The 17,218-nt window shown below is 42.4% G+C and overlaps 1 protein-coding gene and 1 long non-coding RNA gene across 8 annotated transcripts in view; both read left to right on the plus strand.

Annotated features, from left to right (window-relative positions):
- EPHA5 (EPH receptor A5) overlaps positions 1 to 5,101 on the plus strand; it is a 255,158-nt gene extending 250,057 nt beyond the window's left edge. For all 7 annotated transcript variants that reach the window (XM_081836263.1, XM_081836264.1, XM_081836267.1 and 4 more), the window contains one exon: positions 2,866 to 5,101. In XM_081836263.1, coding sequence (XP_081692389.1) covers positions 2,866 to 2,971 — 106 coding nt within the window. In that variant the 3' untranslated portion in view covers positions 2,972 to 5,101. The remainder of the gene's footprint in view (positions 1 to 2,865) is intronic.
- A 5,824-nt stretch (positions 5,102 to 10,925) lies between these two features.
- Positions 10,926 to 12,176, plus strand: LOC309327093. Its single transcript, XR_014150406.1, has 3 exons — positions 10,926 to 11,199; positions 11,231 to 11,538; positions 12,106 to 12,176. It is a non-coding gene; the product is annotated as an uncharacterized lncRNA (long non-coding RNA).
- Positions 12,177 to 17,218: the final 5,042 nt, after the last annotated feature.

Genomic DNA, 17,218 nt, shown 5'->3' on the forward strand with positions numbered 1-17,218 from the left:
TCTGGGATAGCTGCGCAGCCTGCATTCGCTCCATAAGACGCACACACATTTCCCCTTACTTTTTAGGAGGGAAAAAGTGAGTCTTATAGAGCAAAAAATACGGTAGTTAATGTTACTATAAAACCCCAGCATTCACAGGCTGCTGTTATTTCCTGATGCTTCACTGCGCCCTTCTTGTATAGAACTCTCTGTACCTGAGGCTTGTGCAAAACCAGAAACTCTACGAAATCCAAACAAAGTGCTTTCCCCAAGCAGACATGTTGTTAGAAGTCAGACAAGGAGATTTTGATATGGAGTATTTTGCCTGAGATAATATTCCTTGTAAGAGTGTTAAAAGTATTCAGCACATTGTATGCTTATAATGCAAACAAAGTTCAGAAGCAGCCTGATTACATTACAATTTTATCTATTATTTAACTTTCTGGCATTTCAAAGGATGCATGAGTCTTCTTGGAAGACCTGAAATAGTCCTCCTGGTGTAGTTTTGTGTCACTGATTCAGTTACACATTTGCATCCTTGAAGGCTCTTGGGATAGCCTGATCATGGAAAACGTGAAGCCAGTTTTTCAGGAATCTGAGGCTGTGGAAAGTCACAGCCAATCCTTGTGAGATAGATAAGGTGTCTGACCTGAACTGTGGTAGTTTCCTATGTTCAGGCTCCGAAAAGCAAAATAATGAAGTGGCTGGGAAAAGGGAATTGATCTTTGAGGGAAAGTGTGTGTTTCCAAAAACGAAAAAAAAAAAAAAAAGAGGACACTTTAAAATGCCTTATGGTGGAATGCACTTCCAGTCTTACTCCCCCAAAGCTAACAAAAGTGGCATGTTCCATCAGATGCTACAACCCCATTCACAAGTCTTTAAGATTAGCTAGGAATGGTACCTGGGTACATTATCACCCTCCTTCTGACACAGAAGCCATAGGTGTGTGGCCGTCCTCCTGACTTGGGATGGAGCAGACAGAGACCACCTACTGAATTCAGTGCTCCAGTCCTTGCCTTTCACAACAACAGGAAAAGGTGAACTGGGTAACCCCCCCCCCCGTGTACATTGCTCCTCTTACTTGCGTGGCGAGTTCCCACCTCCCACCAGTAGAAATAAAGGCACAAGACACCATTATTTAGGTTTATGGGCTAAAATTGGCCACAACTTTATTGGTTACAGGTGATGAGCAGTATTGGCTTAGGCATTGGTCCTGATCAACTATCCGGCTTCAGTCTGTCTGCCTGAAGGCCAGGAAGGGTTATCACCAGCAGGGGGAGCCCTGCTGATGCACATCAACTAGGCACTCCCCCGGGGTCACCGCTTGGGGGCGTGCCTTGGGCCCTGGCCTCCATAGACTTCGGACAGGGCTATGCCCCCCCCCCGAATCCTTTACTGGACTACCCTTCACTAACCAGGGGAGGTGATGGCGCTCCTCCCCCCCATTCTTCTACATAACAATACCCCTACCAATGCCTAACCGCCAAACCAAGGAAGTTGTGACGAGTTGCTACGAGGTAGGCGAAAAAACCAAATGGCTGGTACCAATTTGCCAAGTGGAAAAATTCCTACCAGGCCTCTTAATGGCGACCAATCGAAGTCCATAGCAAGGTCAAAGGAGAAACCTTGAAGGGTGGGTGGGTGAGAAATTCCCTAAGCTGAGCGGTGGCCAAAGAGGACGCTCCTCTGCCACACTTGCCTTAAATGTGGCAAGCCACACCCCCTGAGCCAGCCGATTGGCTGGCCAGGGGGATGACATGGCAGAGGATTCCCCTGAGTCCCTCAGCACCATCTCCTCCTGAGGTCGGAAGTGGCTTTGTGCCATAGTTTCATACACAACTCAGTCACTCTGTTCCCCGTTCATGAGGGGAGCAGGCCCTCTTTTTGAGCCATGCTCAAAAAGCTTCCTACCGCTTGAAAGAAACAAACAAGACTAGTTTATACAATTAGCAGAACCGAGTGGCAAAGCTTTCCCTGGACTGTGTCGTTGTGCTTGAATATATACCCACAAAAACTCTACCTAGCAGGGGACAGAGGATAGTCCGTAAAGGAGGCATTTCAGAACAGATCTTCTCCAACATGATAAATGGAGAAAGCTTGTTCCTTTTATCCCCAGGCACCATCACCCAATGGGCTATATGAAAACTTTGCCATTTGATCCTATTAATGGTGTAATATAGCCTATAATAAGAGCAGGAAGCCTTGTCCTCAGCTATGCTGGACTTTTCTGTTGGAAGGGAAGAGGAGGATTTTCACTCCAAATAATCCTTGGATTTAATGTGAAACACTTTAAATGGTATGGCTTAAAAGCAAGTGGATGTAGACAATGAAAATATATATCTATATACACATGGGTAATTGTCAAGAGCGGGACACGGGTGGCGCTGTGGGTTAAACCACAGAGCCTAGGACTTGCCGATCAGAAGGTCGGTGGTTTGAATCTCCGCGATGGGGTGAGCTCCCGTTGCTTGGTCCCAGCTCCTGCCAATCTAGCAGTTCAAAAGCATGTCAAAGTGCAAGTAGATAAATAGGTACCACTCCGGCGGGAAGGTAAATGGCATTTCCATGCTCTGCTCTGGTTCGCCAGAAGCGGCTTAGTCACGCTGGCCACATGACCCAGAAGCTGTACGCCGGCTCCCTCTGCGAATAAAGCGAGAAGAGCGCCGCAACCCGAGTCGGTCACGACTGGACCTAATGGTCAGGGGTCCCTTTGTTGTTGTTGTTGTTTAGTCGTTTAGTCGTGTCCGACTCTTCGTGACCCCATGGACCAGAGCACGCCAAGCACTTCTGTCTTCAGGGGTCCCTTTACCCTTTACTAATTGTCAAGAGCAGCCACCTTCCTGCTGAATCTACCCTTTGGAATCAATGTCTGCTTTCTTCATGCAGGGATTTGAGGAGTCTTGGAGTCACACTTGCTGGGCACCAGAAGAAGATAATGAACAGCCTTCAAGAAATGAAGGTCCAGCTGGTAAATGGGATGGTGCCATTGTAACTTTCTAAAATTATTATTTTTTAGTAAGACACTTCTTCAAGTGATCGACCTTGCACTTTGTAAACATAGACCTGACATTTATTTTGACAACAACAGCAACAAAATGAAAGCCAGTGCTTCCTTTAATGCAACAGGAAGACACAGGCCTCAACCACATAATTTATAATCAGTGTTAGAACCTAACTTTCTTTACGAAGTTAATACAACGTGCGTAAAAAGTGGAAATGGGTACTGTATATGGCATATACGAAGTTAACCATTTTCTTCTGCTTTGACAACAAAAACCTTCCCAGCACACCTTGTCTGTACATGGGGAATATATCTGAGTACGTATACATTGCACTTTTAAAAAACTGCAAAAGTCAGCCCATGTTAATACTTCCAAGGACTTACTTGAATTGAAACATTTTACAGCCATTTGCGGGCTCCTGAAAGCTGCAGTTCACCGAAGTTTGCTTCAAGTCTTAAGCATTGGCGGAAGAATATTGAAGAGCAATATTAGACTATTTCTTGGCAGAGATTTCTGGTTTTGTACATTTTAACGGATGATACACTTGCACAGCAATGAAGCCGTAAAATCATTGTACAAACATTTTCAATGTTCAATGCAATACAGGGTGTGTTTTCCTTCCTCCTTTTCTTAACGGATTTCCTTTTCGTAGCTGGGAATTTGACCCACAGTCACTACGATGTATATAGGTAATATTGTCCAGTTTACTGCACACCTTCATCTTTTTCATGCTATCTATTTGCTTTTGTTTTTACTGCTGTTTGGTTATGATGCAGGTAAGATTTCACCATAGCACAGAAATTGGAATTGGGTCGAGCTTTCGGCTTCCTGAAGAATCTGCTTGCATTTGCTGTGTTGGGGGAGAAGATTTCTGGCACTTGTACTGTAGGTATATCCTTGGAAACATGTAGACAATTCATTGCGAAATCTCAGAAGCTGGGAGGTGTAGCTACACACAATTTCAGGAAGGGAGGTGGAGTTCAGGTCCCTTCCTAGATTCTTGCGGCTTCCTGAATCAGAATCCACTGTGCGCATTCTGCCAGTGCATAGCATTTATAGAGGCTGCTGAATTATAAATACTGGGCACAGAATATTTTAAGCACAGGGCACATACAGCTCCAGTAATACTGGAAAAATTCTGTCCACTGTGGTAGGGATTATTTAAATGATTATATTATTTGTTATATTGCTTTTTTAAAATTGATTTTAAGTGAATACAGGTCAGGCCAAGACCCTTTCCTCCAGCAGTACAATCTGGAAAAATTGCTTTGCCTAGATCTGGGAATTCACTCTGTCTCCTGTGGTTCTGGAAAATGCAATGACTTCGTAATGGCCATAATCAGCTGCCAAGAATTGGCCGGTCTTCCTTCTGGATTCCTTGTTGCCTCTTGCAACTGACTGTTACCACCCTGAGCACTTGGGATGGGCCCAAACGTTGCAGTGCAGAGGTGAAGAAAAAAAAGTATTATTGTTGGTAAAGGTCAGCAAACTGCTTCCAGAGTAAATAATACATATTGGGTGCATTTCACCTCCCCATACTTAAATCTAGTATATCTTCTAACCTGCTGCTGATTATTTAGGATAAGGAAAATAGTTTTGTTTTTCTCCTGCGAGCTAAGGCAACTGATTCAGCAACATACAAAAAGGGGGTTGTACATGGAAGAATTCTTTGCACCTTTGGGAATATATTCTGCCAAAAAGCCAGCCCTGTTTTAGGATACAAAAGGCTGAGAGGGAGAAGCTGTCATGAAGATTGTCTCATCCAGCCCCTTTTCCTACCAGAATCTCCTCTGCAATGAAACTGGAGAAGAGATTTGGCTGGCCTTTGTTCTTTACGGTCTTTGGCCTGTATTCCAAAATGGTAGTGGCAAACCCCAGGCTGGCAATAGTAGCAATATCAGTGTCGTCATTTGTATTTATTGATTTGCTTGTTTCTTTATTAAGCTTGGGTCCCCTCTGGCTCAAGAAAAGCACTCGGGGAAGCTTGCATTAAATCACAAAATGCAATCAAATGGCTTTTCATACAGTGGAAATGGCGTTCGCCAACCTGGTGCCCCCCTGTTGGTTTTGGACTGTGCTAGCTGCAAGTTGGTGAATGCTGGACTGAAAATCTTTTTTTTCTTTTTTAAGGCACAAAGAAAGAGAGAGGTAGTCTCCCAAGTAGCATTATGAAATGGCAACAGTGACTGCGCAAGTTCTGCCTGCAGTTGGGGGGTTGCCATTACTGAGTGCTCCGCTAAATGATTAAAAACAATAAAAATAAATAAACAACCTGCAAGTTAAAAGAGGGAGGTGGAGGAAGGTACAGAGACCACAGAAGTAGCTTGTCCTGTGCAGCAGGAAAGTACATTCTAAGTGGCATCATCCACACTATATTTTTAAAGCACTATCATACCACTTTAAACAGTCATGGGAACTGTAGTTCGTTAAAGTTGCTAAGAGTTGGTAGGAGAGCACCTATTCCCCTCAGAAAGCTACAATTCCGAGTGTTATACCACTCTGGAAATTGCATCTCTGCCAGGGGAATACAGTATACCATATTTTTTGCCCCATAGGACACACCGGCCCATAGGACGCACCAAGATTTTTGGGGGGGAAATAAAGAAAAAAAATTATTTCCCCCCCAGGCGCTTGTGGGGCAGGCAGCGGGAAGAAGCGCTCTTCTCCCCACCGCCCGCCTGCAGACCAGGTCCGGGGACAGCGGGAAGACGCACTGCGCCTCCCCGCTGTCCCCGGAGCTTGTGGGGCTGGCGGCGGGGAGAAGCACACGTCTTCCTGCCGTCAGCCTCCAAACCACATCGGGAGACAGCGGGATGGCGGCGTTCCGCCTCCCCGCTTTCCCTCGACCTTGTGGGGCTGGCGCTGCGGCTCTCCTGAAGCCTGGGCACCGACCCCTCTCGCTCTCCAGGCTTCAGCGAAAGCCTGCATTCGCCCCATAGGACTCACACACATTTCCCCTTCATTTTTGGAGGGGAAAAAGTGCATCCTATAGGGCGAAAAATACGGTACATATTTATGAGACCAGTGCACTTGTGAGCAAAACTGACACCAAAAACTGTGTGCGTTCAACATGGAGTAGAGAGGTTTAAATAAAACCAGAAATATCATGAGGTAGAAATTGTCTTGCCTAGAACAGGCCCTGAAAAACTCAGCAACTTCAAAATGGCTGTCATGTCTTGAGAACGGAAGCATTCTCTCTAGCTTTGATTTTGCCCCCTGAAACACATTCTTATCCACCCTGAGAACTTGGGGTTGGTTGGACTATAACTGAATAAATAAAACCATGAAGAATGCATTACAAAATCCAAAGGAGAGGCCTTCCATTTTGTATGTTTGGGATAGGCTCTGGTGGAGAAAGTTCTGTGATTCCTAAAGTCCTAAAGTCACATTCGTGGCAGGCTAGGCATTGAGACGAATTGTTCATGACTTACTGACACTCTGTTTATTGCTATAAGCCAATGCCATTAACTGTAGGAACAGGCAGGCTTTGTAGTATCGTGATGTAGTACTGTGATCATCTGGAGCAATCATGTGTCATGGTCTCCTTCCATGGATATTCCAGTCACAGGAATTGCTCCAAGACTCATCCAATGGCCAAACGTGGTAATGCAGAAAGGAGGTTCCCAGCGGAATACTGTCATGGCGAAAAACCATGCTTAGAGTCACAGATTTGCAGAGTTGGAAGGGTCCATGAGGGTCATTTAGTCCAACCCCCTGCAATGCGGGAATCTTTTGCCCAATGTGAGTCTCGAACTCACGGCTCTGAGATTAAGAGTCTCATGCTCAGTTCTTCCTTTTTGAACTCTTACTTTGACAGAGAGTAATAGGATGGAACTATAGGGGTCAGCAAACTTTTTCAGCAAGGGTCCCTCAGACCTTGTGGGGGGGGGGCTAGACTACATTTTTTGGGGGGGGGATGAATGAATTCCTATGCCCCACAAATAACCCAGAGATGGATTTTAAATAAAAGGACACATTCTACTCATGTAAAAACACACTGATTCCCGGACCATCCACAGGCCAGATTTAGAAGGTGATTGGGCTGGATCTGGCCCCCAGGCCTTAGTTTGCCAACCCAAGATATAACAAATCTCACATCACTTCAATAACACCCTTAATTCCCCCATTTTTATGCAATCCTAATCAATATAACTGGGAGTCTCACAGAAATCAGTGTGGCTAGCCTCAAAGTATGATCCAGGTGTGTGTAACTCAGATGTTAATTTTTAAAAAAGAATTGACAGGTCCTCTCAAATCTGTTGTTTTATTAATTATTTCAGAATAATTGTGCATTATTTATCAAATATTCAGGGTAATCAGATCAATATCCCAGACCTTTCTTGAAGGTGGAGCTGTAGGAAATACCATATATTTAGGTCCCTGTGGGTAGCATTGATGTCAACATGAGCCACTCATACCCAATCTATACTCTGGATTGGGTATGAGTGAATCATGATGACATCATTACTTCCCATAAGACCTAAATTCATGGTGTTTCCTATAGTTCCAACTGCAGCATTTTATACAATTTATCAGGAAGCTGGGCAGGGGTTGAAGTTGATGTTGTTCGGTTTCTAGTTGATCTAAAATGTTGCCCTATTTCAGAGCTTGTTAAATGTGTAATATGGAGTAGGGGAGTTAGCAGTAATTTGGGATTTTTTGGAATGTATGTCTAGATGCAGGGCCGTCTTTAGCAGATGCTGCGCCGGGGTGCAAATATCCACCCAGCGCCCCCAAATTACCACAGATAGTGTGTGTGGGGGTGAAGCTGTGCACTGCCAGCCATCGGGGGGGTGCAACTCTCCCCCATGCTGCTGTGGCAAAGCAAACCCTGCAGAGGCTTGGGAGGGAAGCTGCATGCCCCCCAGTCATATAGTTGGCGGGGCGCAGCTGGCGGGCGTGCAGGGAAAGGGAAGGCCGCCGGCAAAGCCGCGCAGCTCCCCCACTCACTGGCGCACCCCTGAGGGGCTGGCGCCCTGGCACGACGCACCAGTAAGCCCTATGGGGAAGACGGCTCTGTCTAGATGGCACACACTATTACATTTCTGTTTTCTTTTTGAGCTTGGGATAGAAGACTCCCATCCAAAACATTCCCTTTCAAGAATCGTCAGTGGCTGCTCAGGATGGTTATAGATGGTCGTGGCCAGAAACAGGGGGACCTTGACAGCAAATCAGATGCCTGCAAGAATGGGGAGGGGCCTTCCCTTCTTTCTTCCATCTGCCATTGCTTGGCAAAGTGCCAAGCTCATCTATAAACATGAGAAAATGGTCAGGGGAAGGAAGGCAAGGCAACCTATGTGGTCGGCTTTCATGGCAGACAACCCAGCGAGCAGGGAGAGCCTGACAAATTCTGGCCATGCGGTTTCGTGTCTTTCATGTTTAATTCTGTTAGCTGGTGAGCCAGAAAGAGAATTTAGAAACAATGGAACACAGAGACAGAGCCATTTTAGCACAAAGCAGTTTTTTTTTTCAAGTAATAAAAAGCATTATTGGAGCTGTCACGAGACCTGTTTGGAGATTATTTGTACCTTCTTGTTTGCAGTTGTTTGTAAAAAAAATTCACAGAAAAGAAGTTGCCACTATTTCTTCTAGATCCTTTTCTTTCTTGGTCCACAAAGCTCTTCTACTTGGAGATGATTTCACTAATACATTAACCTTGGCGCTTTTCTCTCTGGTCTCTACCAGTAGACTGTTAACTGTTGGAAACCAATAGGTCTCATTGAAAAATACGTTTCTGCCCCCTCACAAATTCTTTCTTTTTTGCTTCCACACACAAAATGTTATACTTTGCTCAATTGCACATTGTTATGATTTTATCCCACTGAAATGTGAGAATTATTTTCTCACTACAAAGGAATGCTTCCTACCCATTTTTAACAGCTTTCTGTGGCTAACAAATAGGAAAGGAATAACATGGAACACTTTGCATCTGTCACTAGAGTGACATGGCTAAATGCTGTTTTCTTCAACCAGTTAAAAGTATTTTTATTTTACTTTCAAGTAGACACTTCATATCAACAGACAATCAGCATATTCCACCCAAAGTTAAGCACTTTGATTCTCACTGAAGATAATGGGAGAGATACAAAACAGGATTTAAACAAGCTTAACTGCGTCACACCCAGTAATTTATGAGAGGATGCATGTTCAAATTATCAGAGATCCATCACAGTGCATGTCTTGTGAATAAGGAACACCTGCATCAGAAATTATGGCACACATCACATGTTGGAACTTTTCTTGGACTCATAATGCAAGCGGGGGTGGGGTGTTAAATAATTTGTTGCAATCCTATACTAGGAATTATCTAGGAGTTAGATTTCTGAGTAAGTTGGACTGGCTGCAGTTTTTGAGTATGTGTGTGCATGCATTTCCCCTTTTTTTCCTGAAAAGTGTTCCCCCCCCCCCCGAAGTGTTACATTCCAGGAGTAATTTTACAGTAATGATGAGCTCTTTGCCTGTGGTGATAACCATGGAAGGATGAGTATGTTCCACTAGACCACCTTGCTGCAGATATATTTTCTCGGAAGACGTCTCCACAGAACCCGCTTGCCACGTTCAAATTACAAGCTTGAGCATTGTAATTGACTCTGGGAGGCAATCACATTTACAATCCTGTGGCATTTCCCCTTAAAACACTCTGTACCAAGTCCTGAAAGCACTGTTAAACTTGGTCAAGTTTCAAACACACTTTGGGAATACAATGGTACCTTGGTTTTCAAACGTAATCCATTCCAGAAGACTGTTCGAGTTCCGAAACGTTCGGAAACCAAAAACTCAGTATGGAAGCCTCAGTATGGAAAACTCAATATGGAAGCCGCATGGCATGTTCGACTTCTGAGGCGTGTTGGAAAACCAAAGCATTTACTTCCGGTTTACAGCATTTGAAAACCAAAATGTTTGTCAACAGAGACGTTTGAAAACCAAGGTACCACTGTTTTTTGTGGGGCAGTTTCTGAGGTTAAATATTTGCAAAAGATGTGTGTGTGTGTGGAGAGAGGGGGGGGCATACCTGCCCTTTTGGCTGGCTGGCCAAACAACTGCTTTATTGACAAATGTGTCTGGATATGACACAGCCCCTAATTAGTCAGTGGCTCTTTCTCTCTTTTTAAATTCCCTTCACCATAAGGTAAACCCCTCAAACGTTTGCACAAATCAAAATCAAGTTTCATTTTAACAAACTTTCATACAATTTAGGTGGCTGAAGAAATAGCACATTTTTCAGAAGGAGCCGATATCTAAAATCCTGTAGAACATAAAGAGGTTTCAAGAGGCAAATTCCACATTGGGAAATATTTTTATGCAGCTACTTGTGGATTTAAGGATGATGGCCCTGCTTCAGAATTTGGGGCTGGGCCCCTGCTCCCTCACTAAAGCTATCAGACCTGACTGCCCCGTTGGGCAGAGAAGGAGTGGCTGGAAAGGCAAAATGGCCTAGTCACGGCCTCTTCAAATAGGCTATAGAACAGGCATAGGCGAACTTGGTACTCCAGATATTTTGGGACTACAACTCACATCATCCCTAGCTAACAGGACCAGCGGTCAGGGATGGTGAAAATTGTAGTCTCAAAACATCTGGAGAGCCAAGTTTGCCTATGCCTGCTATAGAAACACTGCATGTGGTTTTTTCCTTGTTTTAATATTTGAGCATTATTTTTATTGACATGGAAGCCTTGTCCATTGAAGAGAAAGTAACAAGGCAATAATAATAATAATAATAATAATAATAATAATAATGATGATGATGATGATGATGTTCTCCGAGCAATTTACACTAGCCCACTATTTCTGTGGAATTTTCCTGCTCCATAGTCTAAAATCCAAGGAAGCTCATGGAGTGTCGCAGATACCCTTACTCTTTACAAACTTCAGCCACCAACCCAGATGCTGCTCACTGCTTCCAGTGGGTGCTGTGCATTACTTTCCATGTGCAGCCCCAGTCAGTCAGTCAGTTTTATTGCACATAGCCAAAGGCTGCCACAATGTACACAGAATCATTCAACAATTAAAAGAAAATATGCTGGATTAATACAAAAAAACTTAAAATATTTATATTACCAAGACATTACCTACTCTAAACAGAGCTATAAAAGTACCTTAATATACAGGTCAAGAGGTTAAACAATAAAATTTATAGGCTAAAATCACCACATGGCCGCTAATATATTAAAAAATAATGTTAATTAATAAAATGTGCAATTATATTCGGAGTTTGGTGGTAAAGATAGAATATAGCTTGATGTAGATAGGGTCAAATAAATTCATCTAGCCATCAGTTGGTGGCTATCTTGGCTATATAATTTGCTCTAATTTTCCTAGCGGCAGTTGCAAAAAGTGCTACACGCCAGGTCACATACTTATCTGTGTCTGTGAGGAGATATAAAATCATGTCAGGGGGTTCTGGCCAGGGGAGCTTGTCATTATAGGTGCTAAAAATTGCTCTCTTGCTTCATTATATAAGGGGCAGCGCAAGATATAATGCATAAGGTCCTCTACTTCAGGACATCCCCTAATGCAAACACGTTCGTTTCTTGGTATGCCTCTGTGGTACCCCCCAGTCTATCTCTCTTTTTTTAAAAATGAATATTTATTAGCATTTTCAAAAAAGAACAACACATATAACAACAAAGACAAAAATAAACAAAAAAAATACAAAAATCCAAAACTTAAAAATAAAAACAATCAAAAACACCTGAAAGTTCAAATACTTATTTTCTTTTAACTTGTTCCTCAGACCTCCTCACACCTCCCCTTCTTGTATTCCAGTTTAAATTATTGGCTCAGCAAATCCTTAATTTACTTCTTCATTTTAACTTAATTTAATTTATTCTAACATATTATTATTTTATTTTTCTTCTTTCTTCCATTTCCTCAATTTATATTTACAAACCTTATTTTCATTTAATTTAGCCATTTAAAAAAAGATCAATTTTAACTTAACCAAATTTACACATCAATATTTATACCTCATTATTTTTTCTTAAACATTTTAAACATTTTTCCTAAAGTCGACCAAAATTTCCCTTCCACGCCTTTCCCAATTTCCATACCAATAGCAAACAAAGTAAAAATAAAACAAACTATATTTATATACCCTTTGGATTCCCAAACTCCACCCACCCAGTCTCTCATCCAGTTAGTACAGGAATTTAAACACATGATGCTATTGAGGCACCCTCCCCTGCGCCCCAGAAGAATAACTATGAGCACCACCAGCAGAACAAGACCCATGTTAGAAATCAGATCGGTCAGACTACTGTGGCATCCCTACCGTGGACCATTTCCACAGACATGCTTTGAAGGAAACTTTTGTAAGGTTTTATTGGGGGGTCTCCAGATGTTGCTGGACTCCAAATCTCAGCCCCCCTGGCTGTTGGCTGTGTTGGCTGGGGGGGGGATGAAAGTTGGAAGTCCCAACAACATCTGGAGACCCACAGGACCACTAGCTTCAGACTCTCAACTCCTTGCCACTATTTTCATTAGGAATTGGACATTTACTTCAATTGGTCCCATCCGAAAATATCCCACGACCTTGCGATTTTGTTTGATGGGAGATGAGTGTGATGAAAGCCCACGCAGAGAAACTTACCTGTGGGAATCTCTCTCCTTTTTTGTCTGTTTTCATGAGTAGGATTTTACACTAATGTAGTTATTAGCCAAGATGAAATGTAGTGAAATGAGAATGCCAGTGCTGCAATCCTGTGTGTCATCCCGTTGAACTCAGTTTCAAGTGAACATGGAGAGAGTGGAGTTATAATTATTGTTGACTTTTCTCCAGCAGCGGCCAAGTCTTTCTGGCAAGTGTGCAACAAGTGGTATCCAAAGTACTCCTATAGTGAGCTTACCTGCTTACCTTGAGGCACTGGAGAGGCAGGTATAGCTGCTTTTCTTCTAGTTTAAGAATTCCACAGAATTGTGCTTCCTGGGGCCATTGGCAGTTCTGAGGCCAAAAGCTAGCCATCTATCTAAGAAACGAAGAATTGCTGGGCTTCTGCCTGGCAATGACATTTTTTTCAGAGTTGCTGTTTACTAAGGAGAACAGGTTTTTATCAAGTGGGACTTGGAAGTTTTGATGTACTCCAGGCAGTTTGTCTTTCTGAAATGCACTAACAGTTGCATACCTGGGTAACTTTCCAAGTAAAGAAGCTAATTTCTCTTCCACCCTCTATGAGTGTTCCATGGATCTTATTTTACAGGATCCTTATGCATCCTTTAGATATTGTTCTTAAGAGTGACTTTTTAAAACTAAGTTTTATTTATTCTTTTTTTTATGATTAACAATAAACCAAGGTTACAAAGTAGTAGTTACCCTGTAATGAGTATAACTTGTAGCGAGGTCTCATGGTTGAGAAATTTCAAATACATTGACCACTGTGGTTGCAAGTTTATATGTGAAATCCATTAATAATATTCTCAGAATAAATTTTAAGTTAGTCCTTAACTCATTGCAAGGCGGGTCAAGAAAGATTCTGCCATTAGCCCCATATCACACCAAGAATCTATTTCCTCTTTTGGAACTGTAACCAATAGAAAATTTAGCATTACTGTATTTATTTCCTCCTTCCTCTTTGATACTCATTGTGCATTTTGTTTGTGTACATTGTTTTTTGTAGTGTAAAGATACAGAATTTTATATTTTTTCATAAAAATAAAAATCTTTGGATAGCAAATGAAATTTTGTAAATTCCATTATTATTATTATTATTATTATTATTATTAACCATTTTATTTCTGTGTATCACAGTTATCATAATGGTATTTTGCATGGGGGGAGGTGAATTTGGATGCTCTTCTTAAATGCTCGCAATAATCACTGCCAGTTGTGTGTGCCAGGGTAAAAGGTAGGTAAAGGACCCGTGGACAGTTAAGTCCAGTCAAAGGTGACTATGGAGTTGTGGCGCTCATTTCGCTTTCAGGCCGAGGGAGCCAGCGTTTGTCCACAGGTAGCTTTCCGGGTCATGTGGGCAGCAGGATTAAACTGCCTCTGGCGCAACAGGACACCTTGGCGGAAACCAGAGTGCACAGAAAAGCCATTTACTTTCCCGTCGCAGCGGTACCTATTTATCTACTTGCACTGGTGTGCTTTCAAACTTCTAGGTTGGCAGGAGCTGGGACAGAGCAACAGAAGCTCACCCCATCATGCATATTCGAACCGCCAACCTTCTGATCGGCAAGCCCAAGAGGCTCAGTGGTTTAGACCACTGCGCCACCCACATCCCATACCACAAGCTGGAGCAGTCATATGACTGGCAATGGTGTGCAGACAGTAATTGCACCGAAAAGGATGGAATAAGGTGGCACCGATTTTTGAGACCTGTTACCATTGTGTGTTGCCTGATAAGACAGTTGGATCTGTCACAAGTTTACCTTTAGTTTTAGCTCAGCTTTTTAGACTTACGCATCGCCTCACCCCCCCCCCAAAGGAAGTGGCTTTAAAGAGAAAATGACAAGCTCCATCTGTGACGAAAATATCCATTTTTTAAAAAGCAATATACTAAAAATGCTGATTCCGCAGTACAGTGGTGCCTCGCAAGACGAAATTAATTCGTTCCGCGAGTTGTTTCGTCTTGCAATTTTTTCGTCTTGCGGAGCGCGGATTCCCTGGGTATTAACGGTTGTAAGAAAAAGGAAACAAACTCGCAAGATGTTTTCGACTTGCGAAGCAAGCCCATAGGGAAAATCGTCTTGCGAAGCAACTCAAAAAACGAGAAACCCTTTCGTCTTGCGCGTTTTTCGTCTTACGAGGCATTCGTCTTGCGAGGTACCACTGTAATCACTTTAGAATGAGAATATCCCCCCCACTTAGTACACCAAAAACTAACCATCAAAAAAGCTAGGCCTTAGAAGTCATAGCTTAGGTGGCGAAGGATTCAGCCATGCTGCATAGAATCTATTCTATTAGAGTTTTGTCTCTGTTTGCATTCACCTGTCCTTTGAAAGGTGATTTTGCTCAACCATCGAAACTCCTTCAGCTGTAAATGAATTAGGACGTGTCTGTGCACCAGAGACTCATAGAAATAATTTGAGTTCCCAGTGATTACATTTTATTTTTTAGATGATCCATCAGCTGCTTTTAAATAATTGTTCAATTAACCTTGCAACTGGATGCACAACTGTTTAGAAACAAGCTCCATTCTGTGCTGTGGGACTTACTGTTCAGTAAGCATGCATATGCTGGGACTAGTCATTTTAATAAATGTGCATATTACCAAAAGCACTGGTGCCCTTCTTGAAAGATTAAAGGAAATCTAAGAGGTCTAGCCATTTAATGCATGAAACATCAACGTTGAGCAGCCCAGCCAAATGACCAAGAGTCCCACACACCGCATTTCACATCTGCAAGATTTTTCCATTATATTGGGATGGGCAGGGGGGGGGGCGACATCTATTTTACCTCCCAATTTTAAAATAACTTAGGAAGCAGCAATGAGATCCCTGTCAGGCTCTTCGGTGACAAATGTTCTGATTAGTAGTCAGAAAAGAGTGGCAAGAAAGGATATCCATTTCCCCTCGTTTCATTTCGTCCCCTCTCCCCTTCCCTGATATATAAAAAAATAAGAAACCCACACAGGAAATGGAATCTGCCAAATGATTTTGTCCCTTGGTGCAGAGAGAGGTGAAAAATTAATTTTTGCCTGGTTTCTAAGTCGTTGCTGAAGAAAAAGCTATTTCCTCTTACTTGTTCAGAAAACTGAAGAGCGAGGGAAGAGACACTGTTTCCACAACACTCCAATTAAGATTGCATTTGTTCTCATGGTATTTTTTTTTTAATAGAGCATTATATTAACAAATTGATGCAAATGGCTCTAGCAGGTTAAGAAATCTTCCGAAAAAATGGGAACTGGGGTACACATATTCTGCTTAGGAGGAAACCGTAGTGATGTGTGTGGCTTAGTTGGGATGCAATGTAGCCAAAAGATCAGAAAATGCAGATAATAGCCACATTTAGTTTTTGTAAGGACATCCAGGTTTCAGATTCTGTCACTAGCAAGAGGACCAAACACTGATAGGACACCGCTTTCTCTCCCCCCAAAATTTCCTCTAGCTATATAATCTTTAGCTAATATTTAAAAAAGTGTTTTAGGAAAACACTGCTCCATACAGTGTGACCCAGTGGTCTTGCTCTATTTACTTCTCAGGATGCAAATCACATTTTAAATGCTGAAAAGACAGCACAACCAATAACGGGAGGAAATATCCATATCAGCTCTTAAACTCCCCTTCCTTCTTCTGGGAGGGTTATTTTGTTCTCAATTTAAGAAACCTATTTTTTCTTCCCACCTGTCGTCAAAGCTGATATGAGCAGTGCAAGGTGTTAATTAGTAACAGAAGCTGCTTCTTTTTTGTTGAAGAGGTGAGCAATGTCTTTCTTAAATCCGTTTTCAATATCTTTTTTTCCAAGAAAGAAAGAAAGAAAATTAAAGACCATTTCACTTTTGCAAGTGGCAAATATAAGAACAAGTGGAAAAGGTCTGTATTGGATCAGTTTCAAAATATCCAGCTCACAGATGGACTCATTATTGGCATATGGCAAACAACTCTCAGACTCAGTTCCCTCTTCGTAAAAATGGAGTCTGCTCTACAGATTAGCATTGTCTGCTTCACCATGCTGAACTTGTAAAACAAAGGGTTGGGTTTTTTTAGGAAGACACCACAAAGCACCAATACTCTCTCTTCCTCACAAGGAAACTGACTGTGCAGTGATGGCCCTATTAACTGCATAATACCCTGGGAATTGGGGAATAAGATGTTAAGCATTATATTCATGTTCCTTCTGTAATGAATTTGAAGCAGGGGCATTGTTAGTGGGTAGAGTAGCGCAAGTGCCTTTTGTGATGGGCCCCAGGTCTCCCTCCTTTTAAAAATGCTTATTGGACTGTTTGGCGCATTGCACACTGTACCACGAGTGCTGTCCCAGCCACTCACCATTTTGATTTCCCAAAGGCATTTATACATATAAATTAGCATATGCAAATAAATGTTTATGACACTAGCAATGCAACCTGGTTTCACGGCTTCAATTATATAAGGAGCCTGAAATAAAGAAGCAATCCTATGGATTTCTACAGCTTGAGACAACTGATAGCGCTGAACTGCCAGAAAACTGTTTTCCTAAATTGGGGCTAAACCAGCAGGGGGAAAAAAAATCTCTGTGTCGTCAAAAAAGTGACAGATGGCCTTGCCCCTTCTCACCAGAAACCATGCCTTATATATAAATTTTATACGGTTTGATATAA

The sequence above is a fragment of the Podarcis erhardii genome (genome assembly GCF_964252035.2).
Source record: "Podarcis erhardii genome assembly, chromosome: 13".
In the NCBI taxonomy this organism is placed as follows: domain Eukaryota; kingdom Metazoa; phylum Chordata; class Lepidosauria; order Squamata; family Lacertidae; genus Podarcis; species Podarcis erhardii.